Below are 27,989 nucleotides of genomic sequence, written 5' to 3'. Positions count from 1 at the left end.
GACAATAACAATCCTCTCCCAAAAGTAAGGGAAGGGTGTAGAAAGGGGAGCTGACTCTCTAGGACACCCAGCGGGCTCCCCGGTCTGGGCCTCAGTTTCCCCCCTTCTAGGGCGGGGATCTGGTACAAGCTCGCCAGGAAGCCCCTCCCGCGGGGCTCTCGGAGAGGCAGTGCCGGCCGCGGCCCCCCGGGGGCGCCCCGGAGCCGGCGGCACCCGCCGCCCTCCGCACCCGCCGCTCGGCACTCACTCGCCGGGAGGTTTCCCGGGCCGGCCGCGTCCCGCCCGCTCCCCGCGCACCAGGCGTTCCCCTGCCGCGACCACCGCGCGGCTCAGGCCGGCTGCGCCAGACGCCGCTCCGCCCGCCCGACGGCGACATGGGCGTCCCCACGGAGGCCGGCGGTCGGCGCTGGGGGCCCGTGCTCCTCGCTCTCTTCCTGGCTGCCTCGCGAGGTAAGGCCGGTGGCGGGACGCTGGGCGCTCAGAAGAGCCCCGGAGGGGGCCGCGGTCGGGGTGGGGGAGCCCTGGGAGCCCCTGAGCCTGCTGCGACCCCCACTGCGTGGCAAGGAGCGCTGCTCGGGCCGTTTGGCAGGGTGCAGGGACGTCTCTGCCAGTGCTGTGGCTGAGCAGCCGGCACAGCAGCAAGCTTCGACAGCTGCCGGAGAGCAGGCAGGGCTCTCCTCCCAGGACTGCCTGTCCCACCGTCCCCTGCCTAGAGAGCTGGGGCAGAGACAGCTTCTGCAGGGCCGAACATGGGCATGGTGGGGGCCGCCCCAGGGTGTTCTTGCCAATGTGACCAGCTTTTGATACCTGTGGCACCTCCTGGCCCGGCCCTTCACAGGGCTCCGGAATCTTGGAGGGTGTGCGGCGTGTGGCACTGACAGCCAGTGCCCTGTGCCCTAGTGACCCTTCTGGCTGAGCCATGCTGGGCACAGGGAGCCAAAGAAAGGACTGTTCCGGGTGGGCACTGGCCCACTCCCAGACACAGGCATCATTGCCCACTGGTTCCTATTGTGAGGGTCAGATGGCCAAGAGTGAGTAGTCAGCTGACTCCCTGGCCCCCTAGTGAGGCTGAAGCTTAGAGCCAGTGTGGGACACTTCCAGCGTGGCCACAAGCCCCTTGTGGGTCCTTGAATAACTTGTGGCATCTCTCTGACCTGTTTTGTCAGTTCAAACACAGAAGCTCCACACAGGGAGCACCACTTTCTGCTTCTGAAGTCCAGACTGTCACTACTCCAGGAGGTATCCTGGCCAGGACACAGTGGTGGCTCATGGGGGGCCAGGGCAGAGGCCCTGGTACTCACAGCCTGGCCCTGGCTCTGGCCTACCCAGAACTGAAGAGGCTGGACCTTAAGGGAAGAGGGGGCTGGCAGGCAGCCTGTGGGACCAAACTTTATGGGGAGGGCCCAGGGAAAGTGTGAGTCATGCAGGGAGTCAGAGGGAGGGTAGAGGGAGGTAGTAGGCTTGGCAGAGGGACCCAATGGGTGGGTTGAAAGAAGAGGAGGGGGAACATAGCGTAATGGGGAGAGGAGGAGGCCGAGAGAACCTGGAAGACACCTCAGAAACAAACTGGGGTACCCGTAGGCCTCGTATTATCTCGGGACTTGGAGGTTAGCCTGGGCCTCTGATAAGGAGGAAGGAGCCCACACCCTGCAGACTAGAGCTGCCTGACCCCAGCCTGGATGCCCCCCAAGATGACAGCTAAGGAAGGGAGAACCGTCCCTGAGATATGGGGTGGCGGGGCTGTCCCAACACCAGCAGGGCATGGCTTCCAGAAAAAGCAGGGGATTGTGACAGGCAGGAATGCCAGCACCCACCACCACAAGCTACCTGCTCTGCCCCATCCTCCCCCAAGTGACCCCATGAAGCCCCTTCTGTTTTTTTTTACCCCTCACCTTGCTGGCTGCTCCCTGTTCAGCAGCCCCAATTTGGGAAGCTGAGTTTTAGAGAGCCAACCAGTGGCAGAGAGGCCCAGAGAGGAGGAGCTCAAGGCCCTTCTGCCCCTTCCCCACCATCTACCTCTCCAGGAACCTCCATCCCCTGGAGATCCTGGAGCTCCAAAGGGCCATCTCTTCCTGGGTCCAGCTCAGGGAGAGAATTAGGGCTCCAAGCATCCCTAAACTCCTGACTCGAAGTAGCCTGACTCCTGAAAGGGGTCAGGAGAACTTACCTAGCTTTGATTTGCTCTGGGACTCGGTATTCTCAGCTGTAATGGCACGTTAATGTATATTCACCCTACTATTACCTAGTGCTGTGTGCAATGAGGGAGATAACAGATGGGAAGCCAGGCCACAGGCATGGTCAGGAGGGTCTGTGAGTCTGTGTGATTCCTAGTGCCTCGGAACAGCAGGGAAGACCTGCTCATCCCTGCTGAGGTGCCGGAATCCCTGGGCATGACCAATTGCTCAAGGTCAAAGCCTTTATGTCTGGGGCATTGAGATGGAGGTGGCTGGTGCAGGGCTGTTCTCCAATTCTTGGGGCTGGGCCAGCAGCAGGGAGAATAGTAGTGATGAGTATGTTGCTCAAGGAGCCCAGAAAGACTGAACATGCCTCCAAAGATGAGCAGAGGGAAGCACCTAGGGAGCCAGGACTCCACTAGACCCCAAAGGGAGTGCAGCCTCTTCTAACTCTACAGGCGTTTCCAGGGCCTGCAGAAGTTACCACCTATAGCCTGCCCTCACAGGCCGACCGCTGACCCAAGAGCTTCCAACTCTGGGGCTAACACATTCAAGTTCACAGGGTGCACTGGGGCTAGGGAGGGGAGACTCGCACCTCCCCCTGCAGCATCTTCCCCTTCAGGGGAAACCAGGTTGTAGGACCTTGCTGAGTAACCCAGTGGCGCAAGCCTCTGACGAAGAGATGGCCAGGTCTTAGGAAATCCATACCCCACTGCCCAGAGGCCCTAGGGTGGAGAGGAACAGCCTTGGGGCCAGGCCACGGGCATGAGGGCATCTTCTCAATGCCAGGAGACACCCAGGGGCCAGCAGTACTAGGGAACCACTCACCCAGCTGGGCTGGCTGCCCCCAGGAGCACCTTGTTGTTGTTTCAATTTCCTCATAAACGGGACAAAGGTTCCCTGCTGGGGCCTGGTGTCCTCTATCAGAATGTGGCCCAGGCAGGAGGTGCACTGCTGGGAAGAGGCCACCTCCCTGTGAGTATGCAGCAGGGGGTGGCAGCGGAGGGGGTCTTCGGTACCAAGGAAAAGAAGGAAGGAAGGAAGGAAAGGAGGGGTCCTTACTGCCCACCTGGACCAACCCACTTCAGCAGGCACTGACAAGGTGGACATATTGAGCTTGAGGCCCCAGGTTTTAGGCCAACTATTCATCTTGGAGCAGCTGGGCTTCACCAGGGGAGGGTGACCCAGGATTAGCAATGAGGCTTCATAATGAGGGCCCTCAGCAGCAGCACTGGCATACCCAAGGCCTTCCTGCTGGCATGCCTCCGTGGGATCATCGAGGCCAAGGACCTGGAGTTGTGACGCCTGTGTGACAAGGGCTTCCTGTATAGCCTCTTGCTTAAATTTGGCTTCTGGAGTCAGTCAGACCTGGGTTTAAATCCTAAACTGGCCATTTACTTCTCTGTGTATTTGGGCAAGTTTCTTAGCATCTCTGAGCAAGTTCTCTCACCTCTAAAGTGTGGGAGATGATAGCACCCTTCTCAGAGGGCTGTTGTGAGGAATCAATGAACAATCACTTAACACAGTGCCTGGCACATGTGAGTGCTGTTTAATATTATGTTGTTTCTTGGTTCTGGAAACTACGTGCCATCAATCCTCCATCTAAGCTCCTTGCTGAGTGTGGAGGGCATGGGAAGGCGTTGACTGGTTTCACTGGGACTGGACTCTTCAGAATCCTAGAGGTCTGAAGGGTGCCCAGGCTCAGGCCAGCCACCCACCTAATAGGCAGTTACAGCCTGCCATGTCCATGGTGGTGCTTGTAGGTCCTCCTCTTAAAGTTCTCCAGAGCTGGGGACTCTGCAATTTCAAGGGGAACCTAGTCCAGCATTTGCTTATCTCAGTGGAATCTTTCTTGTATCTGACCTTTACATTCAGCCTGTTTACTTTGGCTGACCCTCCCCTAAGAGAACGACAACGGCCACCATCTTGCTTATCCATAACTCAACAATGAGGTTGATCTGCTATTGACCAAGCAGCCCAGTTCCTTTACCCTTTCTATGTCAGGTCTTATTTCCCATGGGGACCTGGGGTCAAGTCCTGCCTCTGCTCTTCACTCAATATGGGGTCATGAACATACACACCCTTTCATCTGTACAATGGGCAGGTTGGGTGAGTCTCTACGAGGCTCACCACTCCCTTCTGAAGGGTAATTCCATGAAGGTGTTTCCCGAGCTTCAGGGATTTTCTCGTTACCTTTGCAGTTCCTGCAGTAGCTGCGTATCATATTTACTTTAAATCTACTCGCTCTTTTACTTAAGTAAACAGATTTTAAAGGGGAACTTCGTATCACTGTCATAAATGGAAAGCCAGCATCACTTGCCATAAATAGAACAAAATCATAAAAGTACATAATAGGAAAACCAAATAAGGAGATTAAATTCTAGTTGGAAACTATGGTCTGGAGACGGCTCAGACCCTGAAACCTGTTGTCCGTGGCAAAGGAAAAAAAAAAAAAAAAGGAGATTAGCAAGTGACAGAGGTGTTTTGAAGACATATTAGCCTCAAACTGGCACTTTCTTTTTGATGTAATCAGGACTGAAACAGAATTGAAAGGGGAATAACCTCTGTGTGATTCAATGGGAAACCCTGGTAGCATAGTAGTTAAGAGCTATGGCTGCTAACCAAAAGGTCAGCAGTTCGAATCTACCAGGCGCTCCTTGGAAACCATATGGGGCAGTTCTACTCTGTCCTATAGGGTCGCTATGAGTTGGAATCGACTCAACGGCCATGGGTTAGGTTGGTTTTTGGGTGATTCAATGTTATTTAATGTTATGAAATGAAAAGTAAAACTTCCTATGTTTTAGGTGTTGTCAGCTCTTCTCCATCACCCCAGCAGCAAATTCACCGCCGTGCAGGGAAGGTGCCACCCTCCCAGGGGAAGGGAGACAGGGCAGCACTCCCCATCCTTAGAGTTGACAGGCCTGGAGGCCAGGCGGGACCAGGGGGCCTCTCTAGGTTTCTCTCAGCCCTGTACATTCCCAGTCAGAGCTCACGTCCAAATAAACACAGCAGCTCCTGTCGGGTCCTCCCCATGCTGGGGCCAACCAGCTGTCCCAGGAATCACGGCAGAAGAGGGAACAGGACAGGGAGCCAGCAGCTTCACTGACAAGGCCCAGGCCAGCTGGATCTGCACTGTCCAGTCCAGCTGTCATCTACAAGGAGGAGGTGGGACCTCCAGTCAGCCCTTGGCTACCACTAGACTCTAGAGGGAGTGAATAGCACCAGAACTCAGGAACCAGACTAAAAATAACCCAAACCAAACCAGTTGCCATCAAGTCTATTCTGACTCACGGTGACTCCATGTGTTTCAGAGCACAACGGCACTCCATCGGCTTGTCATGGCCGTGACCTTTTGGAAGTAGATCACTAGGCCTTTCTTCTGAGGCATCTCTGGGTGGGTCTGAACTGCCAACCTCTCAGTTAGTAGCTAAGTGTTGAACTGTTTGTGCCACCCAGGGACTCCAGACTACCTGGGTTCAAATTGGGGCACCACCACTTAGTAGTTATGCGAGTTAACCTCTCTATGGTTCAGCTACCTCATCTGTAAAATGGAGATGCTAATAGTACCTACCTCATAGTGTGTGAGGATTAAATAACAAATCCACGTGAAAGTGCTTAGAATGATGCCTGCACAGATAACTGCCAGCTATCACTACCACCACCCAGCCTCCTGCACTGAGGGTGGGCTCAGAAGGAGACTTGAACCTGAAGCTTGGGAAGTCCTCACAGCACAGGATCCGGAGGGTGGATGGCTGGGCTGCATACAGGGAGGGCCTGGGGGAGTCTGCGAAGGGGTCATCCAGAGAATCTCCCCTGGCCAGCTGCCCAGGCCCTCCCTGGGGAGGCATGCTGGCTGAGCCCCCAGCCCTGGATGCATGGATGCATTCCCAAGGTGCTGGAAGTGCTGCTTCCTCCAATAGAGCCCGGCTTCCCCTTCCCGGCCCCCTTGGTCCAATGTGAATGGACACTTCCTGAGGGTGTGGGCATCAATAAACACATCTGAGATGCCCTTTGTCCTTGTTGGCCATAGAGCCCCTCAGGTGGGCCTGCTGGCTTCAGGCTCTCAGCCCCTTGACCCGGGTGCACTTCCTGGAGCTTTGCGCTGGCCAATTCAACCCTGCTTGATCCCTGCCTTTGTTTCTCTCTGTGCACCACATCTTGACAAAGACAGAGCCTAGCCCTTCCCTACACCCCCTGGAGCATCCTGGGGGACAGGGGGCTGGCAGGGAGCTGAAGACCAGCTTCCATGTCCGCTTATTACCCCCGCGAAGACAAGGACCAGGCCCTTTGACTCTGGCACAGGCCCTTGATAACTATTTACTCGTAACTCCTAGCAGCTGGACAAAGCGCAGCTGTTTGGGTGGGGCTTCCCAGGGCTGACTAATCAAGCTGGGAACCACCTCCAAAGGCTGGGGCGTTGCCTTGGCGACAGCAGGGTAAGTGCAGGCCCATCAAGGAAAAAAAGGCCTGCCCACAACCACACATGCAAACACACCCATCTCCTGCAGGCCCACAGCGTTTCACAGAGGCGCCTGCTTAGCAGAAAGAAGTGAAGGTCACGAAAACTGGCATCCCGAGAAGATGCCAAGCAAGAACTTCTTTGCCCTGTACTGCACAGGCTTTATTGAGGCTCAGCCTCCCCTGTGGCTGAGGGTCCATGGCCAGAAAGTGGAAGGCGTGGCCCTAAATTCCAGCAGCCCTCCCCGTGGCCTCTCCACTTTGGGCCTGGCTTACGTTAGGACCTTCGTAAATATTTGTGGAATGCAAGAATGATGTTTTCAGTTTGAGTCTGAGGCAGCCCAAAAAGGCTGTGTGGAGAGGTCAACTAGAGGTCAGTCCACCCTCTCCTAGCTTGAGGATGAGGTGTCAGCCCCACCTGCTGGAGGGGTTGGGACTCTTCCTGTCCCTAGTCCTAGGGTGTCCAAGGTGTGGATCTCAGCTGAGCCACAAACTGGCTGTGTGGCCTTGGGCAAGTCCCTTGACTTCTCTGAGTTTGTTTTCTCATCCATAAAATGGGCATGATAATACCTGTTTCGGGGGTGCTGTGAGAATTAAATGACACAAGTCTAAAGTGCTCAGCAAGCACCTCTTATTGTTAGCTGCCACTGAGTTGGCCCTGACTCAGTGACCCCATGCACAATGGAACGAGATGTTGTTGGGTCCTGCGCCATCCCCGTGATCGACTGGAGATCCAACCATTGTGCTCCACAGCACTTTCACTGGTTGATTTTCAGAAGTAGGCCACCAGGCCTTTCTTCCTGGTCCATCTTAGTCTGGAAGCTCCGCTGAAACCTGTTCAGCATCATAGCAACACTCAAGCCTCCGCTGACAGAACGGTGTTAGCTGTGCGTGAGGTGCACTGGCCAGGAATCGAACCTGGGTCTCCCTCAGGTAAGGTGAGAATTTTACCACTGAGCTACCAATGTCCTCTTTCGGCAAGTGCCTCACACATAGTGAGTAGTGGCAATCACCCATGATCACCTTTGTGGCCCATTTCCTGCCCTCTTCCTCCAACTGAGGAATGACAACCCTTCCACCAGCCCACAGGAGTTCTGAGCTGGAAGGGGCCTAGGAACTTGGAGAGTCTTTCCAGTAGAGATGAAGAAAGGGAAGCCCAGAGAAGGAATGGGACCGGCCCAAGGCCACACGGCAAGGGTGCAGCTAAGAGGGACTGGGACCCAGGGATCTTACTACCCAGGCCAGAGTTTCAATCATGAGACCCAGAATTTTCCTGGTTCACAGTACTCTTCTTTGAGGGGCCCCCTGCCTCCTTACCCAGTGGCAGACAGAGATGGGGGGGGCCCCAAGAGCAACACAATGAGTGGATGGTTCCCACCTGGGCACATGCTCAGGCCCAGGGCCGGGGTTGTTTTCCTGTCCTGCATGTTCTTGGTCACTCTGGAGCCAGGGGCCTTCCTCCCCGTCCTCTCTTCTGGGCCTGTGACAATGACCCAGGTGTCTGAAAGAATCTGCTCTCGACAATAAGCAACATCCTGCTGTAAATAATTATCATCCCAGCCAGGCTGTATATATTCCCTCATAGCACGTGAGCAGGGGTGGTGTGGGTGCCCGTGGGGCGTGTGCAGGCCCTGTGTGTGTGTGTTCTGTTTCCCCAACACTGCCCTTGAGTGTCCTCTCAAGGACAGGCTGATCAGGGCCTTGTCCCAGCTGGAGTCTCAGACACAATAAACAGGATGTTTTCTGCCTCCCCACCCCACCCCCCAAGCCCTTTGGACCCTTGGCCCACTCCTGTCTGACCCTGTACTTCAGCTTGGAATTCAGCATTTTTCCCTGAGCCCCAAACCTGAATCCCAGTGTGCTTCTCCTTTTTCTAAAAGGAGAAGAGGTCCTGGGGCCTTGGGGTGGATAGTATGTGTGGGGTGTTGGGTATTGAGCAATGTCCCCCTCCTACTGTCCCAGATCCCCGGTTCTCTGTGTCCCCCTGTGGGTTTTCAAGGAAATGCCTCTAGTAGTGAGACTTCCTCCCCTCACTTTCCAGCACCATTGCTTGGGCCCTGGTGCCCGGCTGGAGGCCCACTGCTTGCTCTCACCCCATCCCAAAGCCCTGTCACAATGATACCTTCTCCACCCACCACACTAACCCCACCTTGCCCACATCTCGCCCTACCCATCCACACCTCTCTGTATCCACGTGCTCTGCCCACTTAGTGGTCAGCCGCCCCCACCCCTGCTCAGCTTTAAGCTGCACTCCTTGCTCCTGCCTCCACTCCTACCCTGTCTGTTCCTTCCACCCGCCCCAGAGCTGCAGCCCAGTCTGTGGAGCCAGCCCTCCTCATGACCCCCGAGGCCTGTCCGTGCTGCATTCTGCACCTGCTCCCGGCCCTGGGTTGTGCTGGGGCAGATGATCATGTTGGGCAAAGGGAAAACGGGACGCCAGCTGGTAACGGTGGGACTTGCCATGTGGCCTTCTGCTGGGGAATGTGTGTGGGGGGGGCGGGCACAGGGCAGAGATAGCTCTGGGGTCCATCTTCAGGTGGGCTTCAGGTCTTCCTGGGAGCTCCTGGGGACAGCCCTTTCCCTAGCTACTCCACACCTCCATTTCCTGGCACAGCCATAGCTCTGCAGCCACACCCATCCCACACAGGCCTATGTCAGGGAAGTCTAGGCTAGCATGGACAAAGCTAGGGGTGCAGCCAAATACAGGCAATAGGTTGGCAGTCAGAGGAGACTTGGTTCAGTCCTTGCTCTGCTAGGCTCCTGCTGGGGTCTTGGGTGGGTTGTCTCCTCCCTGAGCCCGAGGGTCACATCTGCCAGGATGATGGGTATGGGCGATAAAGTTCCACCCCAAATGTCCACAGGGCCAAGCAACTATGGTGAGGGAGTGAAGCAGACCAGTGGAGCATCAGGGAGCAGTGGGGACTGTGGCAAACTGGAGTGCTGATGCCTCTCTAAGGGAGGGGCTGCAACTCAGCTCCAGCTGATGGTTGCCTTGTTGGAAAGACAGTTTAGTCTTATCTTCTGACTGTCGAAGAACAGTTAGATGTCAGAGTTTTTAAATGTTGGTAATCTTAAAAAAAATTTAAATACCTTGAGGCTCAAATAAAATGTGTGCAGGCTGGAAGTGGACTGTAAGCTGCCAGTTTCTGAGCTTTTTCCTTTAGTAGCGTCTAAGCGCCTGAGTTTGAATTCTGGCTCTAGCACTTCCTTCCTCTGTGATCTTCATTGGGTTAACCTCTGTGTGCCTCAGTTTCCTCATCAGTGAAATGGGAGTAAAAGTAGTACCTGCCTTATTCAGTTGTTAGGTTGTTTATAGGAGCCCTGGTGGTACAGTGGTTAAAGTGCTCAGCTGCTCATCAAAAGGCTGGGCGTTTAAACCCACCAGCTGTTCCACAGGAGAAACCTGTGATAGCCTGCTTTCCTAAAGGTTTACAGGCTTGGAGACCCTATGGGGCAGTTCTCTTGTCCTAAAGGGTTGTTATGAGTTGGAATCAAGTCAATGGCAATGGGTTTGGTTTGGCTTTTAACTGAAGGTATCCAAGTCCCCTTTTTTTTGGTGTTCGGATATAATTTAGAATAAAAGCATGGTATGTTTTTCCATTTAACACTTGTGCTACTTAACAACTTTGTCAAAGGAAACAGAAATGTGAGCAAGCCTTATAAAAGGACAAGCAGGTATAAGCACGAGCAGTTGTTTAAGAGGGATTATATTAACCTAGGAGCCGAGCCCTGGTGGCACAGTGGTTAAGAGCTTGGCTGCTAACCAAAAGGTCAGCAGTTTGAATCCACCAGCCGCTCCTTGGAAACCCTATGGGGCAGTTCTACTCTGTCTTATAGTGTCCCCAGGAGTTGGAATTGACTCAGTGGCAAGAGGTATGTTTTCAGCTGACAAAGGAGTCTAGCATCTTGCCAAAGACATTTTAAAATCTCTGCCCACCTTAGCAATGGTTTCTCAAGATTCTAGGGCTTCCAAACGTGGCTCCCCTCACATCTGGGCAGAGTGAGAGGAGGGGCTTGGATGTGTGTCTGGTTTCCTTACCTTCTGGGGCCTGAAACTCCACCCCTACAGACATACTCTTGGGGGCCAAGGCTTTGCTGCCTCCCACCACTCTCCTTTAAATAGACGAGCACTTCAGAACTGGATCCCAAGTTGTTACCAGTCATTCATAGCTCAGTGAGGGAGACTCTGACGCTGGCTTTTCTGGTCCACTGTCTAGGAGAACAACTTTTCATTTCTAGGGAATGTTTATTGAGCTGCTGAGATGGATTAGAGACCTATCTAGCTCCCATGTGTCAAGCACCAACGATGAGCAAAGCACTTTCAGACCACCTTTTGAAAATTATCACTCATCCTGCCCCAACTCCATCAGGTAGATATTTTCATTTCTATTCTATAGTGAGGCTCAGAGTTTAAGTGGTCACAGCTATCGGACTCCGGGCAGGCCGGTCCAAGTCCAAAGGCGACATCAGGGTGCCTCTCCCTGATCGGTGGCTTTTGGCTGTGCTGGTGGGTCCCAGCCTGCTGCCAGGGTCCCGGGCACCGCAGAGCAGAGAAGGGGCATCTGAGGAGGAAGCAGTGTTATTTTAGGTCCAGGCGGTGCCCTGGCCAGGCGACGCAGAGGACATGTCCACTGGGTTTCTGTACGTTTCCAGACCCTCCTTCCCTCTCTGGCTGACCTTACAGTGGCTCTGAGATGCCAATGAAAAGAGAAAAAACACTAACGTATAACAACCCTTGCCGTCCTCGAATGTCTGCCATTCAGTCCTTTCGGCAACCCTGTCATGTAGCTGATATTTTTCTCATCATACAGATGAGGAAACTGAGGCTCACGCAGCTAGATAGAAAAGCTAGGACTCCAGCCCAGTAATCGGTTCTCAGGGCCAGTGCTTTGGGGGATCCACACGGTTAAATGCTGGGGGATGGGGGTGGGGTAAAGAGGATCAAGGGATTGCTTCATTTGCTTATTGAAAAAAATGAACTAGAACATGTTTCTAAGAAGACTGGGTGGGAGGCAGGTGCAGGGATGAGCTGACCTTCCATGCATCCTCGTCCCTGTTCAGCAGGCATCTCGGGTTTGCCTGGTTCTCCACAATCCTGCCCAGGGCTCCCTCTCCACTTGCTGAAATCCTATCTGTCCATCAAGCCCCAGAGACCCTCCCTCTTTCAGAAAGTCCCTGATTATCCCCAGGAGGCTGCTTCCCCTCTCCTCCGAGTGCCCTGATGGCTTGTGGGGTTACTTCATCCCGAATGCAGATCTTGTCTGCCGAGCTAGGCTGTAAGCACCCACCAGGAGGTATCCAGGTGAGCTGTAGCACCAGGCTCAGGCCTTGCACATGCAGGTGCTCCATTACTGTGCACTAATAGCGGTGTAGTGGTTAAGTGCTACGGCTGCTAACCAAAGGGTCGGCAGTTCGAATCCGCCAGGCGCTCCTTGGAAAATCTGTGGGGCAGTTCTACTTTGTCCTGTAGGGTCACTATGAGTAGGAATCGACTCAACGGCACTGGGTTTTGGGTAATAAGGGGATGGGAAAACGTGTCCACTCACAGGAGAGGGAAGGGCAAAAAGTGCAGATGGCCCCCAGAAGGGTGGCAAAGGGCAAAAAGCTCCTGGTCCTAAATGCCTCCTGCTCCCCATCCTACAGTGCTGGGCATGGAGGCTGGGCAGTGCCCGGGCCAGTCCTGTGCAGAGCAGGGTGGCTGAGATGGGGAGCTGGAGCCGGGACGTATGCTTCCACCTGGAGGTACACACACCCGGCCTGTTCAGTAGGGCTGCGGCCTGCTTGCCCTGGAGTTTCTCTCACTCCCCTGAGTGGCCCTGCCCCAGCCCTCTGGGGAAGCTCTGGAGGCCCCTCCCCACAGCCTGGGATGGAGTTGGGCAGGGCTTAAAAACACTGGAAGAAGCTAAGGCTGGGAGGTCTACTGACATGCTCAGAGCCTGCGGCTGGGAAATGGCCGAGGGGGGTCTAGAACCCACGTCTTTGGAGCCCCTGCTCCCAAAGGTTCTTTCCAGCTCTGGGGGCACTGGGAATGGTGCTGGTGCTGCCGGCTCAGTCTGTTGATGGAGCTCTTTCTCTCTGAACAGGTCTGGTGGCAGCCTTCAAGGTCGCCACACCGTATTCCCTGTATGTGTGCCCCCAGGGGCAGGATGTCACTCTCACTTGCCGGCTCTTGGGCCCCACGTCCAGGGGACACGACGTGACCTTCTACAAGACATGGTACCGCAGTTCACGGGGCGAGGTGCAGGCCTGCTCGGAGCGCCGGCCTATCCGCAACCTCACCTTCCAGGACTTGCACGTGCACCATGGGGCCCATGAGACCGCCAACACCACCCAGGACCTGGCCCAGCGCCACGGGCTGGAGTCAACCTCGGACCACCACGGCAACTTCTCTATCACCATGCACAACCTGACGCTATTGGACAGTGGCCTCTACTGCTGCCTGGTGGTGGAGATCCGGCACCACCACTCAGAGCAGAGGGTCCACGGGGCCATAGAGCTGCAGGTGCAGACAGGTGAGGCCCGTGAGGGTGGCAGGCTGGAAGGGCAGGTGGCGAGAATGACACCGCTGCTGTGTATGTGGCAGTGTGACTCAGGGAGAGTGTGTTGTGGTGCTGTGACACGGGTGTGAGGCTGGGTAGCTGATGACGTGACCCTGTGTGACACTGTGATAGAGGGTGGTGATACTGGGTTAGCTCTCTTAGATGGGGAGGGAGGGCGTATGTGGATGTTTGTGACAATGGGACTTTTTGCTCTTAATAACAGACTTTATTTTTTAGAGAAGTTTTAGGCTTTTGGAAAAACTGAGCAGAAAGTACAGAGAGTTCCCATCTGCCATGAGACTTTGATGGGGGAGGATATGTGAACCTGGGCTGGGAGCGAGATTCTGCTCCTGGCAACACTGTGGCCACGGTCATTATATGCCCAGTGACCTGGGGTGTGAGGTGGTGAAAGGCTGGACGGTGGGTGGGGAACAGGTACATGCACCTCTTCAGGTGAGAGTATAAGGGGCTGTGGGCTGGAGAGAGCTGTGGGCGGCAGCAGGTATCCACGAGCCCCTGGGGGTGGCATGAGAATGGGCAGAGGATGCCCGGGTGTGTGGAGAGTATGTGCCTGTGTGTGTGTGTGTGTGTACATGAGTGTGTGTACGAGTGTATGTGTATTTGAATGTGTGTGTATGTGTGCATATACGTGTGTGTATATGTATACATATGTGGATGTGTGTGTGTGAGTGTGGATGTGTGTGTGCATGCCTGCACACGTGTGCAGGTTCCAGCTGGGCCATAATATGAGCGCCTGTGACTGGAAGGGGCACTTGTGACCTGGAAAGCTTCCCTGGCCCCCGGCCTTGACACCAGTCTAACGACCCTTCTCTTTGCTCCCACAGGCACAGAAGCGTCATCCAAGTGCATTGCATACCCACCCTCCCCCCAGGAGAGTGAAAGTAAGCATCTGCGTTCCTGCCCTTCTCAGTTCTCTGTTCTCATCCTGGACCCAGACCCCATCTGAACCCTGGCCTCATCACCCCTGGCCCATGGAGCCCCTGTTACTCCTCCCTTACTGCTGCCCCTTTTGCCTCCTCCTTCACCTAAGCCGTTGTGCTATAGCCTCTAGAAACCCACTCCCCCTTCCAGGGCCCTCAGACTGAGGAGCTGACTCCTGGAGAGGGGAAGAGGGCTGAGACCCCAACTCAGGCAGTCCCTGCTCCTGACTCCCTGCGTGGGGAGGCACACTGACAATAGTCCTTGGCTCTGGAAGGTGCCCCCGTGACAGGTACTAGATGCCACAGGCTACTGAGCTTGTTGTCAGTGAGTGCTACCCCTGCTCACCAGCCCTCTGTGACAAGAGGAGGTTGGAGGGCTGGCGGGGGGGGGGGGAGGGAGGGCAGGTCCTTCTTGGTTTAGGATTCCATCACTTAGAATTCCCTGGTTCTTTGGGGGTGGGGGGTGGGGAGGAGGGAGAGACTCCAGAAAGGAAATAGAGCTACCTTTCCTTGAGCTCCTACTGTGTGCCACTACGTGCCGGGCAGTGTGCTAGGTCCTTTAAGTATTAGTATCTCAGTTAATTCCTACAGAACCCTAGGAAGTGGGCATTATCATCTTCACTTTACATACCTGGAAAGTGAGGCTCAGGGAGGTGACATGACCTGCCCAAATTCACAGAGCCAGCAAGGACAGGCACAGCTGGGACTGGGCTCCAGGCCTGCCTAGCTGTGCCCACCTCACCTTCTTCCCACAGTCATTGGTCTGGGGGAGGAGACTGGAAACACAGTGCAGCTGGTGGCAGTGAGCCCCCTGGTGTTTGCCCAGAGAGATACCCTGTAGGGGAGGGGGCACTGCTGTAAGGGCCTCAGAATCAGGTGAGAATGCCCAGCAGCTTGGAGATAGTGGGCAAGGGGGAGACATTTTAGGGACGCCCACCCTTCTGAGAGGAGAGGCTCTGGGCTTCTTCATCCTTCCACCCAGGCAGCGCTCACTGGGCACCTGGCGTAGACCAGCGTGTGCACAGGCCCTCCCTCCAGGAGGACATGCACAAAGACCTAAACCAGTGACGGGAACAGCTACAATGCAGCTCCCACTCCAGGCGGACCCAATTTAAAGGACACGGTGACCTTTTATTCAAACTATCCTTTTTTCCAAACCAACAAACAAACTAGCTAGGAGTGAAATTAGAACACACATTTTGGTGTGAGCCAGACTCACATGGGACCAAGAAACTCTTTGGCTCAAGCCCCTCTCCCTGCACACCGCAGAGCTCACATGTCCCTGCAGCACCAAGCTACCATTGTCCTCATTTCCTCCATGGCGCCTCCCTGGTGCTGGCAGAGAGACGCCCTCCAAACGGGCCTCTTCCTTCCCACATAGCAGTCCTCACGACCGTGCATGCACGCACATGCCGGCCTGTGTACAGAGCAGGGTGACTCACACCTGGCCAGGCACACACATGTTTACTTCCCCATTGCTCCTTCCACTCTGTGCAATCCCCCAGTCCCACTTCTTCCTCCATTAACCCTTGCAGAGCTGCAAGGCCCTTAGAGATAGCACCTCTGCTACCATCCCTACTTCACAGATGGGGAAACAGGTCCAGCCAGGTGAAGTGACTTGCTACTGGTCTCTCAGACCCAGAGTCAAGAGAAGACAGCAGAAGGCCTAACTGAGTTTGCGAACCCTGCCTGAGCACTGGGCTGCCTTCGCCTCTGTCAACGTGACTTTTTGAAAATTCATCCTTGGGAGGGCAGAGACGAGAGATGCCAGAGCAGATGATGCTGGAGAAACCAGGTGCACAGGGACAGAGAGCAGAGATTTGCTTGTTTTTTTTTTCTTGATCTAGAGAAGCAGCTGCAGGAATTCAGGGAAAAGAAATTGCCCCGGAAATCCCAGGGGTCAGGCTGATAAAAGCCCTGAGGTCAGGCAGAAACCTTGAACTTGAGTGCTAGACTGGGTCAGATTTCCTGTGCTGGGCACCTCCACTCTCAGTTTTTGATGTTTTTGTTCCTCTCCAATTCGCGGGGTGTGAAACCTCACTCTGGCCCCACCTCCGTGTTCCAAGGTGCTGTCCTGAGTGAATCAGCACTTAGAGGGCTAAAGGTACATGTTTGCTTCCATCCCAGCTGTTGAGGGCAGGGGGATGGCTTTGATGACCTCTGTATTCCCTCCCCAAACTCTTAGTTCTGGGAACCTGAATCTGAAAATTAGCAGTCCTGCCACTGAGGGCATGTGGTTCCTGATAGGAAGAAACCTGATGTACTGGGCTGGGTGGGGAGGGGGGCTTTAGGACAGCATTTCCACTCCCTGGGTACCGTTTCCCCATCGAGAAATGGGAACATGTGTCGTTTTTCTTCTACCAGGGAGGCGATCAGTGTTATCTAAGGGGCTGGGTCAGGAATGGAGCCCTGGTGAGCAGTGGTTAAGAGCTCAGCTGCTAACCAAAACGCTGGCAGTTTGAACCTACCAGCTGCTCCTTGGAAACCCTATGGGGCATTTCTACTCTGTCCTATAGGGTCGCTATGAGTCGGAATCAACTCGATGGCAACAGGCTTGGTTTGGTTTGGGTCAGGCATCAAAAACTCAAATGCCCTGGGGCCAGGGAGCTGGTGAGTAAGATAGTAGGGAAGGGTGGAGACTGCAGGGCAGTTCCAACTGCTGCCCCTCCAGATGGGGGCCCAGGTTGCCGGAGCCACAAAATTTTTAAGCAAAGCCAGAGAACAGATTTTATGTGAGCTCCCTCAGTTTTAAAATGTTGGCTAAAAAAATAAAAATCCAAAAAACTAGGTTCTGTGTGGGACATGTTTGCAACCTGAGTCCATTCCAGTGAAAGACAGTGTGGTGAAGTGGTTAAGAGCACAGGCCTTGGAATCAGCCAACTTACCTAACCTCTCTGTGCCTTGATTTTCTCATCTGTAAAATGGAGATGATGATTACAATAGTACCTACTTTCCAGGGTTGTTACAAGGCTAAAATGAGGTACTGTATACTATCTGTAAAGTAGGAGCCCTGGTGGCACAACAGTTACTTGGCTGTTAACAGAAAGGCTGGTGGTTCGAACCCATCCAGGGCTCCGTGGGAGAAAGACCTGGCGATCTGCTCCCGTGAAGATTACAGCCTAGAAAACCCTATGGGGCAGTTCTGCTCTGTCACGTGGGGTCTGTATGAGTCTAAATGACTTGATCACACCCAATTACAATATGTAAAGTGCTCACAACCATGCCTGTGTAAGTGTTGGCTGTTATTAATTTGGATGCAGAATTCTAGCCTGGCTTCCCAAGTCAGCTCATCCGTGCCTCTGTGCCAAGCCAGGGTGTCGAGGAGATGGCAGCAGACGGTAGACACTTGTCCTGTTTTCTAGCGGCTTTAGAAACATTTGCCCATTAAGTGCTTAGTGGGCCTTGGGGCCTGCAGCTGGGCACCATCTCCACTGCTCTTCGCCTTTGGAAAGATCCCAATCCCTGCTGGCTCGAAGACAGTGCTCCTCAGCCAGCCTTGGTACCTGCTCAGCTAATGCTTCCGGCCAGGAAACTCTTTGTGTTTCCTTCCCTAACTTCATCACAAGTCTCTAATGGGTGGTGGGAGGATAGCTGGTCTGTGGAATAATTTGAAAGCTCAAGTCCGCCTGCGGGTGGGTGGGAGTGGGTAAGAAGGGGTGGGAGACCAGGGAAGTTGGTGCCCAAGCAGTTTCCACATTGCCAACAGGCTGCGGTTTTGCCCTTAGCCCAGTGGAGGGGACCAGGCAGCCCATCTCCCCATAAGCACCCCCTCCACCGCCATGGCAGGATGTGTGGTTTGCTTTGATCCAGCCCCTCTCTGGGGAACCAGGCGGCTCAACCTTCCTCTGCATATACCCAGGGGATATGTGGCAGGCCCTGGACAGAGGCCCACTGAGCAGGCTGCACCGCCGCCCCCTGCCCGCCATCTCATCCTGATGTATAAGGACCTGGGACACTCCTTTGAGCTGGCCTGGCAGGTGCCTCTGCCAGCACCTGATCATCTTCCCAGCATAAGCTGGTCTCGGGATGGCTGCTAAGCTCTCTCCTCTTCAGGGACAGAGCCCAGGCATTGGTCATATGGCAGGTGGAGGCGGGGGGATGCTACAGAGGAGCCCCCGGCTTCAGAGGGCAGCTGGGCCCACAAGAACTGGCCCCAAACCCCTGCCCCAGCCACAGTTCTCCACCCAGGGTGTAAAGGCACCTCAGGCTCTCCAAAGGAAAACAAGTCTGGATCCCTAGTGTGGCCAGGAGGGAGGGAGTCAGGCAGGGAGCTGGGGCGGAGCCCCCCAAAGTCCCAAAGCAGATAGGGGGCAGGATTAGTGAGCACCTGACAAACCTTACAAAATGTTGCTTAGTAGCAGCCTGGAGGAGACTTGCTTTGACGACTAGAAAAGAGCACTTTGCAACCAGCTTCTGAGACACTGCCCACAATAAGGTCCTTTGATGCGGTTCAGAAATTCAAGACGTCTGAACTGTAGAATTCTTTTTTTTTACTTTCAATCTTTCACGTCAGAATGCAGCTTTGCTAGGTCTACGGGAGCCTGATCTAATGCGGAGACGCACTCGCTTTGTAATTAGCCTAGCAACTGTTCCTGTACCATCCAGGACTTCTAAAGGGCCTGAAAACAGTTTGTTCTCTTCGGCAGTGGGTGTGAACAAACCCCTGAAAGCCTGTTTACACCATCAAGTGATGGAGCAGTGCAATAAAATCAAAGCAGCCTTTATTCTCCCATAAATAGTGCAGCGGCAACATCCCTTCCAACTTCCCAAAGCTCTCCGAGGAGGGCTTGACATTGTGACAAGGTATCCCCGCTCACTTTTTGGCCGAGGGAAGGGCTGAAATTGGGAAGGAAATGGGTTTATGCCGGTTGTGGTTCCGTGGGCATTTCTGTTCCCAGCGAAACCCCTGGAGTCAGCAGATGGACTAAAATAAATCGAGCCTCCCCAAGCTGTTGGTGGGATGGTAAAGTAGTACTACCTTTTTTGTAGGGTGATTTAGCAATCGCCTAAAAGAAAATGCCCATACTCTTAGGCTCAGCACTTGCACTGCTAGGCACCCGCATACACGTGTAACCTGCCCAGGAGTACCTGGGTGGTGGTAATGCACTCTCTGCTAACTGAAAGGTTGGAGGTTCAAGTCTACTCAGCAGAGACTTGGAAGAAAGGCCTGGGGATCTACTTCAGAAAAACCAGACATTGAAAACCCTGTGGAGCACAGTTCTACTCTGACACACATGGGGTCGCCACGAGTTAGGGCTGACTTGATGACAGCTTATTATCAATTTTCGTACCTGCTCAAGTGAGCAAAGATACACGCACAGAGGGTCACCACTGAATTACGAGCTGTGTCGTGAAATGGAAGTAACCTAAACGTCTACCAATATAGCACTGTTTCAGTAAATTTTGGGTTGGCTTTTTTATATGATAAAGTCCAAGACAGAATGAAGTAGCCTGGGTGCTGATGTCCCCACTATATGAAGTGGGAAAAACACTTGTTGTATGATCCTATATGCACTGTATATACAAGACCACATCTAGATGGAGGCACAAGAACCTGCTAACTGTGATTATCTCTTTGGACGGAGCCTCAGTGGAGGGTGGAGGATCCTTGTGGACTTTTTTTTTAACATGGACTTTTATTTTTGTAATTTAAAAAGTTTAAAATTTAGAAGTGTTAGGCAAGGATCCCACAAGTAATTTTTCTTGTGATTTGTGTGTGTGCGTGTGCGCGCACATGATCAAGAAGTGGAGCTTCCAGAGGCTCCTTTTGACCTTGAACTCTGTGCCTGGGGTTTATGAAGGGCCTGCTTCCCCTTTTCAGGGAACCACCTGCAGCCCAAGGGGGTAAAGTTGCGCCCTGTGGGGTGGTATGAGTGCTTGGTTCTCTCTTCTTTGGAGCTGCCTCAGCTGTAAGCACACAGTTTCTATGTGCTCTGGGCCCACCTGGGGAGGAGGCGTGGAGCTCTCTCTTGGAAAGGGTTCTTCAGATCTTTCCTGCCTCTCAGTAGAGGCACCAGTGCTTCTACAGGTCACTGAGGGGCTGGATAAAGGTGGGTCTTCACTGCTGCCCGCCTTCCCTCCCTGGGCCTCAGTTTCCCCTCAGGTTGGAACCAGGCCCTCACTTTGGTTGCCTCTGCCCTTTCAGACATCACGGCCGCAGCCCTAGCCACGGGCGCCTGCATCGTGGGCATCTTGTGCCTCCCCCTCATCCTGCTCTTGGTCTATAAGCAGAGGCAGGCGGCCTCCAACCGCCGTGAGTATCCCTGCCCCACCTGGGGGGTGGGTGGGAGGCGCGAGTGACCTGCCTCAGCCCCCGGTCAGCCCCTGCGATTAGCAAAGGCCAGAGGCGGGCACAATGCCATCTCTGTTCCAGAGACGGGAGCTGCTGCAGTCCCTGCAAGGAGCTGGGCTCAGTGAGAGAGTGAGGAGGGGACCCAGACATGCCATTTCCGGGGCTTGTGCACCCACCAGCCCCTGTGGCTCCCAGGCTGTGCTGGCTTGGCACTCAAGAAATATCTGTTGAATGAGTGAATGAGAATATGGAGCAGCTCAAATTGGCTTATGAAAATGCTGCCTCTCTGAGATCCTTTGGGGACCTGCTTTGATGTGTGAGTAGACTTGTTCTGTCATTAGTGTAGCAATCATCAAGACAGAAACCTGTGGAGTGTCAGAGCCAGGAATGACCTCAGAGATAACTCAGATCAACCTTTTCTTTTACAGAGTAGAAGATCCGGAAAGAAAAAAAAAACCCAAACCCAATGCCGTCAGGTCGATTCTGATTCGCAGCGACCCTATACGACACACTGGAACTGTCTCATAGGGTTTCTAAGGATCAGCTGGTAGACTCAAACTGCAGACCTTTTGGTTAGCAGCCTGAGCTCTTAACCACTGCACCACCAGGAATCAGCAGGGTTAAATAACTAACCAAATATTATATAACTTAGCAAATGGCAGAGCTGGCACTCAAACACAGCTTTCAACTCACACTTTTTCCAGAAAATATAATCCCACCATTTAATAAAAATGCTCATAACATGACCATCATTAGGAGCCCTGGTAGTGCAATGGTTAAGCGCTCGGCTGCTAACTGAAAGATTCGAACCCACCTAGTAGCTCCAGGGGAAGAAGACCTGGTGACCTGCTCCTATAAAGATTACAGCCTAGAAAACCCTATGGGCAGTTCTGCTGTATCACATGGGGTCACTATGAGTTGAAATAGACTTGACAGCACATGGTAGCAACATGATCATCATAGCCAATAATTCCTAACTGATGGGGTTGCTGTGCCAGGCACTATGCCAAGCTTGTTATATACATTCTCTTGATTATTCCATATAACAACTCTAAGAGTTTGGTATTACTATTATTCCCATTTTACAGATGAGTAAACTGAGGCACAGAGAGGTTAACTAACTTGCCTAAGGAAATGCACATGGGATAAGTGGTGGGGCCAGGCTTCCAGTCACAGCTACAAACATCTTTCACCTTTGCCCTGCCCTGCCCTCTCCTCCCTCATGAGGCCTATGAGCAGGAGGGAAGGCAGTCAGTCCCCTGTCCTTCGTCCTTGCCCACCCTCTCTGGCCTATTCCCCTCAGCCTGGCTCCAGAAGGTAACTGTGGGAAGCCTGCTCTGTCACTGTGTGGCTTTTGGCTCACACCTGATTTCCTGTGGCTCTCTCCTGGGGCCCTTACTCTCAGGATGCCTGTATTCCTCTCACAAAATCCACCTCAGCCTACCTGTAGGAGCAGGTCGGGGTAGGGGTAGGTAAAGGAGTTGGAACAAAAAGAGGAGCCCAGGGCTCCACAAGGCAGAGAAATGGCACCGCTGGCTCCTGCCGTAACATTTCCGTGGAGGAGGGAAGGTGTGAGGAGGGAAGGTGTGAGGAGGGTGACAGTGCTCAGCTAGGCTCAGCATTTTCCAGATAAAGAGGTACTTTCTGGTCCCCTACTCCAGACCACAGGCTGTCTCCGCCATTTGAGCAGAACAGGGAACAGGAACTAGGAAAACAAACAAGTCGAGGGGACATGGCGCGCACGCGTGTGTGTGTGTGTGTGTGTGTGGTGGGTGTGCCTGCCTTTGTTACCTCCCAGCTTTCCTCACAAGGTCGCCATTGTGGCCCTAAGGCTCTCCCCATGTCCCAGCTGAGGCCTCTCTGGGGTGGGGAAGGGATGGAGGCAGAAGGACACCAAGGTTTCTCCTCAGGGGAGGCTGCTGGTAGCCAAGGAAAGAAGATCAGAGAGGGGCAGCCCCAGGCCAGACACTGTGGGGGTGTCCTGAGGACATGAGGTGCCTGTGGTAGTTCTCAGTCCCCCTCCTCCTCTCTGTGACACTCCCGTCTAAATGCTGACTCCTTGGGGGCTTCCTAGGAGGGTCCTTATATGTCCCAGGAAAAACAGGGGGACACTGATAAACTGAACTGAAAGAGGGGTACCGTGACCAGTGAGGGAAACGCTGTGGCCCATGTTGAGCACATATTCCAAAACTCTAAATAACCCCCTTTCTGTGATGGGCAGCTGCTCAGTGGGCCCTTATCCCAGATTTAATGTCTGTAGTGAGAAAAAGTTGTCAGTGATTGATCTTCTAGTAAAAATATTTTTGAGTTCCCCCCGCCCCCCCAAAAAAAATAAAAGAGGAAAAAGAGGGCTGTGAGCACTCAGGGAGGCAGTTTGGTGACAAGGTGGCTGATGGATATGGATTCTTAACGTTTCCTTAGCCCTACAATGGGACCAGCAAGCCTCACCCCAAAGGCTGGTGGAGAGGCATGAGGCCTGACACGTAGGAGTTGCCATGATTCGAGATTTCCGGAACCTTTGTGTAACTTCCTCGTGTATGTTCCTGCTCTGCTCCTCCTCCACCATCTGTCCCCCCCCAGTAATCGGGGGTGAAGCCTTTAACAGGATGAGGATCTGTGGGAGTTTATGTGGAGCTGTGAGAAAGAGGGAAGCTGGGGCTACTGCATCCCAGGTGGCGGCCAGTTTGGGGGTGGGGAGCCCCAAGAGTTGGACAGGGCAGCAGCAGCTTGGATGAGGAGCAGAAAGTGGATGGAATGTCTGAGAAGTGATGGAGTATGCAGACCCCTAAGGTTCCCTTGAGAAATGTCACCTCCTGCCCTTCTAAAGCCACCCTATTAGGCAACATGAAGAGACAGAGTGGACTAGGAACCCTCTAATTAGGAAATGACCTTGCAACATTTCCACCCTGTAAATCATAGTTAAAGACCAGAACTTGGCAAGTGTCCAAAGAGGAAACGAGAGCAAATCCAGGAGCAGGCCTTCTGTTTAAATTCCACAAGTCGAACACTGACCAAGTCAAGCTGTAGGAGAAACCCCTGGCTGCTTTTGGGTTCCTGGTGGCAGATGTGGTCTCGCATACTTGTAATGTGCGGACGAGTTTCTTTTGTCAACGGTCAAAACAGGCCACCCCTCCACCTGCTGGATAAACACACAGAGCACAGAGCACTGCGGTCTAGCCTCCCTCCCGGGTGAACAGAAAGGGAACCCCAGCCTGAGCATGGTCCTGTCCGGGCCCGCTCCAGTTCCCCAGGGCCATCTGTCAGCAGGGGTGGGGATGCTGTGGGAAAACCTTCCCTTCTGTAACGGAATCCTCTGTCTGTCTGTCTCTAGGTGCCCAGGAGCTAGTGCGGATGGACAAGTAAGGCCTGTGGAGACCCTTCGGAGAAAACTTTCCACAGCTACTTCCCACCCCCCACCCCGACTCACAGCTTGACAGGGTCTCCCTTCTCTTGCCCCTCCCTGGGCTGTGGCCCATAGGGCAACACCTACACCCAGGCTGTGGCTGGAGTTGATGAGGAAGGGGAGGGTAACTTTTGCCAATGACAGACTTACTCTTCCCTCAAGCCCCCACCAGTATCCTTCCCCATCTTGTCCCTCCTAACTGGTTGTATCATGAAGGGGCTCAGGACACAGATGTCAGGAGTGGGAGACCTCCCTGGGCTTCCCTGTGCCTGGCCCCAGCTGTCAGAGGGCAGATATTTCTGTGTAGCAGAGCGCGTCCCTATTTAACCATTTACCACAGCTGGTCAGAAGAGCAGCTGCCATCTGCCCCTGAGGCCCACACACCTGTGCTGGCCTGGCTGTTCTCCCTGTCACACTCCAAAGGGCCATGCACCCACCTTTGGGCCTCAGGGGTCAGCCTGGCCAGGGCAGGGGAGAGTGAGGAAGCAGCTGAGCTGGGCAGACACTGAAAACAGGGCATGCAAAGGAGGCGTGGGCCCAGTCCAACCAAACACCCGGAGTGGTGGCTTCTCCCAGCAGGGCCCTCCATGGAGAAACCGCCAGGCCTTGCAGGCGACAAGGGCAGAGGCTGAAAGGGTCCAGAATGTGCAGCAGCTCAGAGCACAGCGGCTAGGAGGGTGTGCATTCCTGTACTCTGGGCACAAGGCTGGCATGGGGCCTGGCACAAAGGGTGTGCTCAGGGAATGAGCCCCACTCAGGGACTCAGCCCCAGTACCTGCAACACCAACCCAGAGCTTCTTGTGGGTGTTTGAGAGAGGTGATTTTTAGGACAAGTCAAAGGAAGTCCTACTAGCAATCCTGCTAGAATCTGAGTTGGAGGGAGCTTCTGAGGTTGTCCCACTGCTAACCCCTCACCCATCTCAAGACAAGCTTTGGGGATGTTCAATCGTAATGCTGTTAGCTCTGCTGACCACAGGAAAACTTGTCCCCCAAGTCCTGAGGCTGGTGTCCCGGATGTCCTCTGTCCCTGGGCTTGCTGGCTGGCCCAGGGCTCATGGTCAGACCACAGGGTGGGGCTGGGGTCGGTTCTAATGGCTGCCCTGCTTCCCTCAGCTCAGGGTAGGTGGCAGAGTGCAGCCCACAGCCTTTTCTTTCTGGCCCTTCTTGCGGGGAGAGGCTGCTGTGGCCTGTGGTTGGGAAGGCAGGTGAGGGGAAGGGAGGGGAGAGAAGTGGGTTGGGCTGGGGGGTCAGGGAGCCTGGGTAAAGCCCGTACCTCAGGCAGCACAAATGACCTTCAATTCCGATTCTCTGGCAGCAACATACAAGGAATTGAAAACCCAGGCTTTGAGACCTCTCCGCCTGCCCAGGGGATGCTGGAGGCCAAGCCCAGGCCCCCCTTGTCCTACATGGCACAGCGGCAGCCCTCTGAGTCGGGGCGGCACCTGCTCTCCGAGCCCAACACGCCTCTGTCTCCTCCGGGGCCCGGGGACGTCTTCTTCCCATCTCTGGGTGAGTGCTTCCTGACCCTTCTGGCACCATGACCTTGGGCCCCCCGTGCCCTGCCTGTGGGCCTGCCTGTGATACAGGAAGAAGAGCAAGGACCTCAGAATCAGCCTGTCTTTGATACAAACACTGCCGGTCCCACTTACTAGCTCTGGGCCTTGGGCAAGTGACCTGACCTCTCATTTTCCTCATCTGTAAAGTGGAGATAATCATAGCACGTATCTCACGGGGTGTTGTGAGACCACAACTGTGCCTGAAACACGGCACAGAGTCGGTGCCTGACATATGATGACTTATGGTTTTTGGCAAGGATTCCCGCTGTGTCTCTCCCTTGGTTTCAGGTCTGACAATCTTTAATCATTCTAGATTTTTATCAGTAAGCAGGAGCCCCAGTGGAAACTTTCTTGGAGAACAGTATCTCCTAATGATAAATAATGTAATTATAATAATGACAATAATGATAGCTAACATTCATTGCATGGTTACTCTATGCTGGAATGAGTGGTGCAAATGGATGTGCTCAGTGACTAACCAAAAGGTTGGAGGTGTGAGACTACCCAGGGGTGCCTCAGAAAAAAGGGCTGGTGATCTACTCTGAACAATCAGCCATTGAAAACCCCACGGAGCACAGGTCTACTCCAGCCTCATGGGGTCACCATGAGTCAGAATTAACTCCATGGCAACTGGTTTTACTATATGCCAGGCCATGTGCCAGGCTGTGAGAGCCTCATGGTGTGGCGCTGGGGGGTGAGGGACAGAGGAGCCCCCATTCACTCAGCTTCTTTCTTTTGCAGAGCCTGTCCCTGACTCCCCAAACTTTGAGGCCGTCTAGACCAGCTGGGAGCCAGTGGCAGTTGTGGCTGAGACTGGGGCAGGTGCATCTGAGCCAGGGCTGGCCCTCGGAGAAGTCAGCCTCCCTGGCCTGGGCCCTGGTTTTCTCTCTGCTGCTCTGAGCCTAGACCCTCAACCCACTGGATGCTACGTGGAGGAAGAAAGAAAACGCTGGATCGCTCAGCCCTGTCCCAAGGATGTTGGGATGCTGGAATCCCACTCCAGAGACCTGAAATTAACCAGGAACAGATTCCAGATGACCCGCATCCTAAGAGGCCCTACAATTTCCAGCCCTGCAGCAGCCTCTCTTCCCAGGACATGAGCCATGGGACCTGGCAGCATCAATGGGACCACATGGGCACCAGGCAGACCGCCACTGCCACCCCTCCTAGGCATAAGACACAGGACAAGATGCAGAGAGACCCCTCCCTACTGTGGTCCACCTGGCTTTCTGATTTTGGCTGAGGCTGTTTATCTGGGAGACTAATTTTTGGCACCCATGGGGGCCTGGGGGCTGGGCTGGCCTGCCTAGTCATTGGAGCCTTCCCCATGCTTCCTACCAACAACCTCTCTGAGGAACTGGCAGCAAGTTAAGCAAATGTGGGGCTCCTACTGCCTGCATTCTGGTCTCTAGAGTTCAGTGGCCAGAGACCCCAAAACAGGAAGTACACACCGGGGCACTGGTGCTACTGTGAGCCAACTGGCGTCTTGGGCAATGCGAGGCCAGGGTTGCACCATCCACCGCAGATGGGGGCGGGAGTGGGCGGGGCCTGCTGGGAAAGTGAGAGGAGGGGCTCCATCTCCGGCCACCCCACCTCCTACCCCCACCAGTCAGCATGGTCAGTAGAAAGGTGACCACATGATGCATTGTCCAAACTGGGACACTTTTGAGCGTGAAAAGGAGGTGCTATCAAAAACTACACTGGGGTAACAGGTGCAAATGGGGACATATGGTGAGTCTGTCAATGGATTGTAAGAAGGATGAGTTGAAATCCCCACTGTGCTACTGAAGTGCCTTTAGCCTTGGGAAACCTCCTTGCCCCCTCTCCCGGCCTGGGTCTTCTGTTCCACACAATCTGTGCCGAGTCTTCCCCTCACAGAGACGTGGTGGGCTGGGAGGAGGAGGTGCCTGCACTGTGTACATAGAAGGGTTTGTTCACTCTGGACTCTCTGCTCCCATCTCTGCTTCAGGGCATGACCTAGATCTGTTTTTACACACGCACACAAGGGGAGCCCTTTGTAGAACTGCGATTAAAGGACTTTAAAGCACGGGAGAGGTGTAGGGTGTCTTTACACTCTGGGGTAAAAACAGGGAAGGCAGTGCCCAAGAGGGGGTGGGGGGCAAGTCGGAGTTGGGTAAATCTCCCTCGAGTGGGGCAGGAGACTCGGGACTTCTGAGGGAGCAGTTTCTCTTGGGCCTTTGTCTTCCAGCAGCCTTTGCTGCCTCTGCTGAGCTGGGCCTGGGAGTAGAGAGCCAGGACTTCAGGACCAGCAGGCAGGGAGAAGTCCACCCAATCACCTCTAGGAAAAATGTTAGGCCTAGGATGTTTTTTTTTTTTAGGATGGGGCGGTTTTATTCTGTCCTGTAGTGTGGCTGCGAGTTGAAATTGACTTGACAGCAATGGGTTTGGTTTTGTTTTTTAGGCTCTGGGGCAGCAGTGAGCCACTTAGCTGTTACCCAGCCCACTTGTCAGGCCTGAGGGCATAGGCCAATTTGGATGTCTGGCTATGCTGGGGCTGTGCTTGAGGCCAGGGGTCCCTGGGGAGAGGGTGAGCCCAGGCCCTGTGATGCAACAGACAACTCAAGTCGCTACAACTCTGGGGGTCCCCTGTTCTACTCCATCTGCC

The 27,989-nt window shown here is 54.1% G+C and overlaps 2 protein-coding genes across 16 annotated transcripts in view; one reads left to right on the top strand and one right to left on the bottom strand.

The window, feature by feature from the left end:
• Window positions 1–27,989, bottom strand: part of CDH23 (cadherin related 23) — a 524,046-nt gene that overhangs the window by 46,528 nt on the left and 449,529 nt on the right. The window lies entirely within an intron of this gene.
• On the top strand, window positions 260–27,415 carry VSIR (V-set immunoregulatory receptor). Of its 3 annotated transcripts, none has more exons than XM_064269693.1 (7): window positions 260–450; window positions 12,716–13,144; window positions 14,017–14,073; window positions 20,258–20,365; window positions 23,736–23,763; window positions 25,123–25,316; window positions 26,105–27,415. In XM_064269693.1, exons 1-7 carry the CDS (start codon window positions 375–377, stop codon window positions 26,140–26,142), a joined length of 930 nt encoding a protein of 309 aa, XP_064125763.1. In that variant the 5' UTR covers window positions 260–374; the 3' UTR covers window positions 26,143–27,415. The 3 variants fall into 3 exon arrangements, with proteins under 3 accessions (XP_064125763.1, XP_064125764.1, XP_064125762.1); XM_064269692.1 differs by lacking the exon at window positions 260–450 and adding an exon at window positions 10,864–11,002; XM_064269694.1 differs by lacking the exons at window positions 260–450; window positions 20,258–20,365 and adding an exon at window positions 10,860–11,002.

The sequence above is a fragment of the Loxodonta africana genome, chromosome 16 (genome assembly GCF_030014295.1).
Source record: "Loxodonta africana isolate mLoxAfr1 chromosome 16, mLoxAfr1.hap2, whole genome shotgun sequence".
NCBI classification, from domain to species: domain Eukaryota; kingdom Metazoa; phylum Chordata; class Mammalia; order Proboscidea; family Elephantidae; genus Loxodonta; species Loxodonta africana.
This window is presented reverse-complemented; position numbering and strand designations above follow the sequence as displayed.

Coding starts and splice junctions, on each gene's coding strand:
- VSIR (XM_064269692.1), top strand. CDS start 10,921: ATGTGTCAAGCACCAACGATGAGCAAAGCACTTTCAGACCACCTTTTG. Junction 13,145..14,016: donor AGAGCTGCAGGTGCAGACAG/GTGAGGCCCGTG, acceptor TTGCTCCCACAG/GCACAGAAGCGTCATCCAAG. Junction 14,074..20,257: donor CTCCCCCCAGGAGAGTGAAA/GTAAGCATCTGC, acceptor CTGCCCTTTCAG/ACATCACGGCCGCAGCCCTA.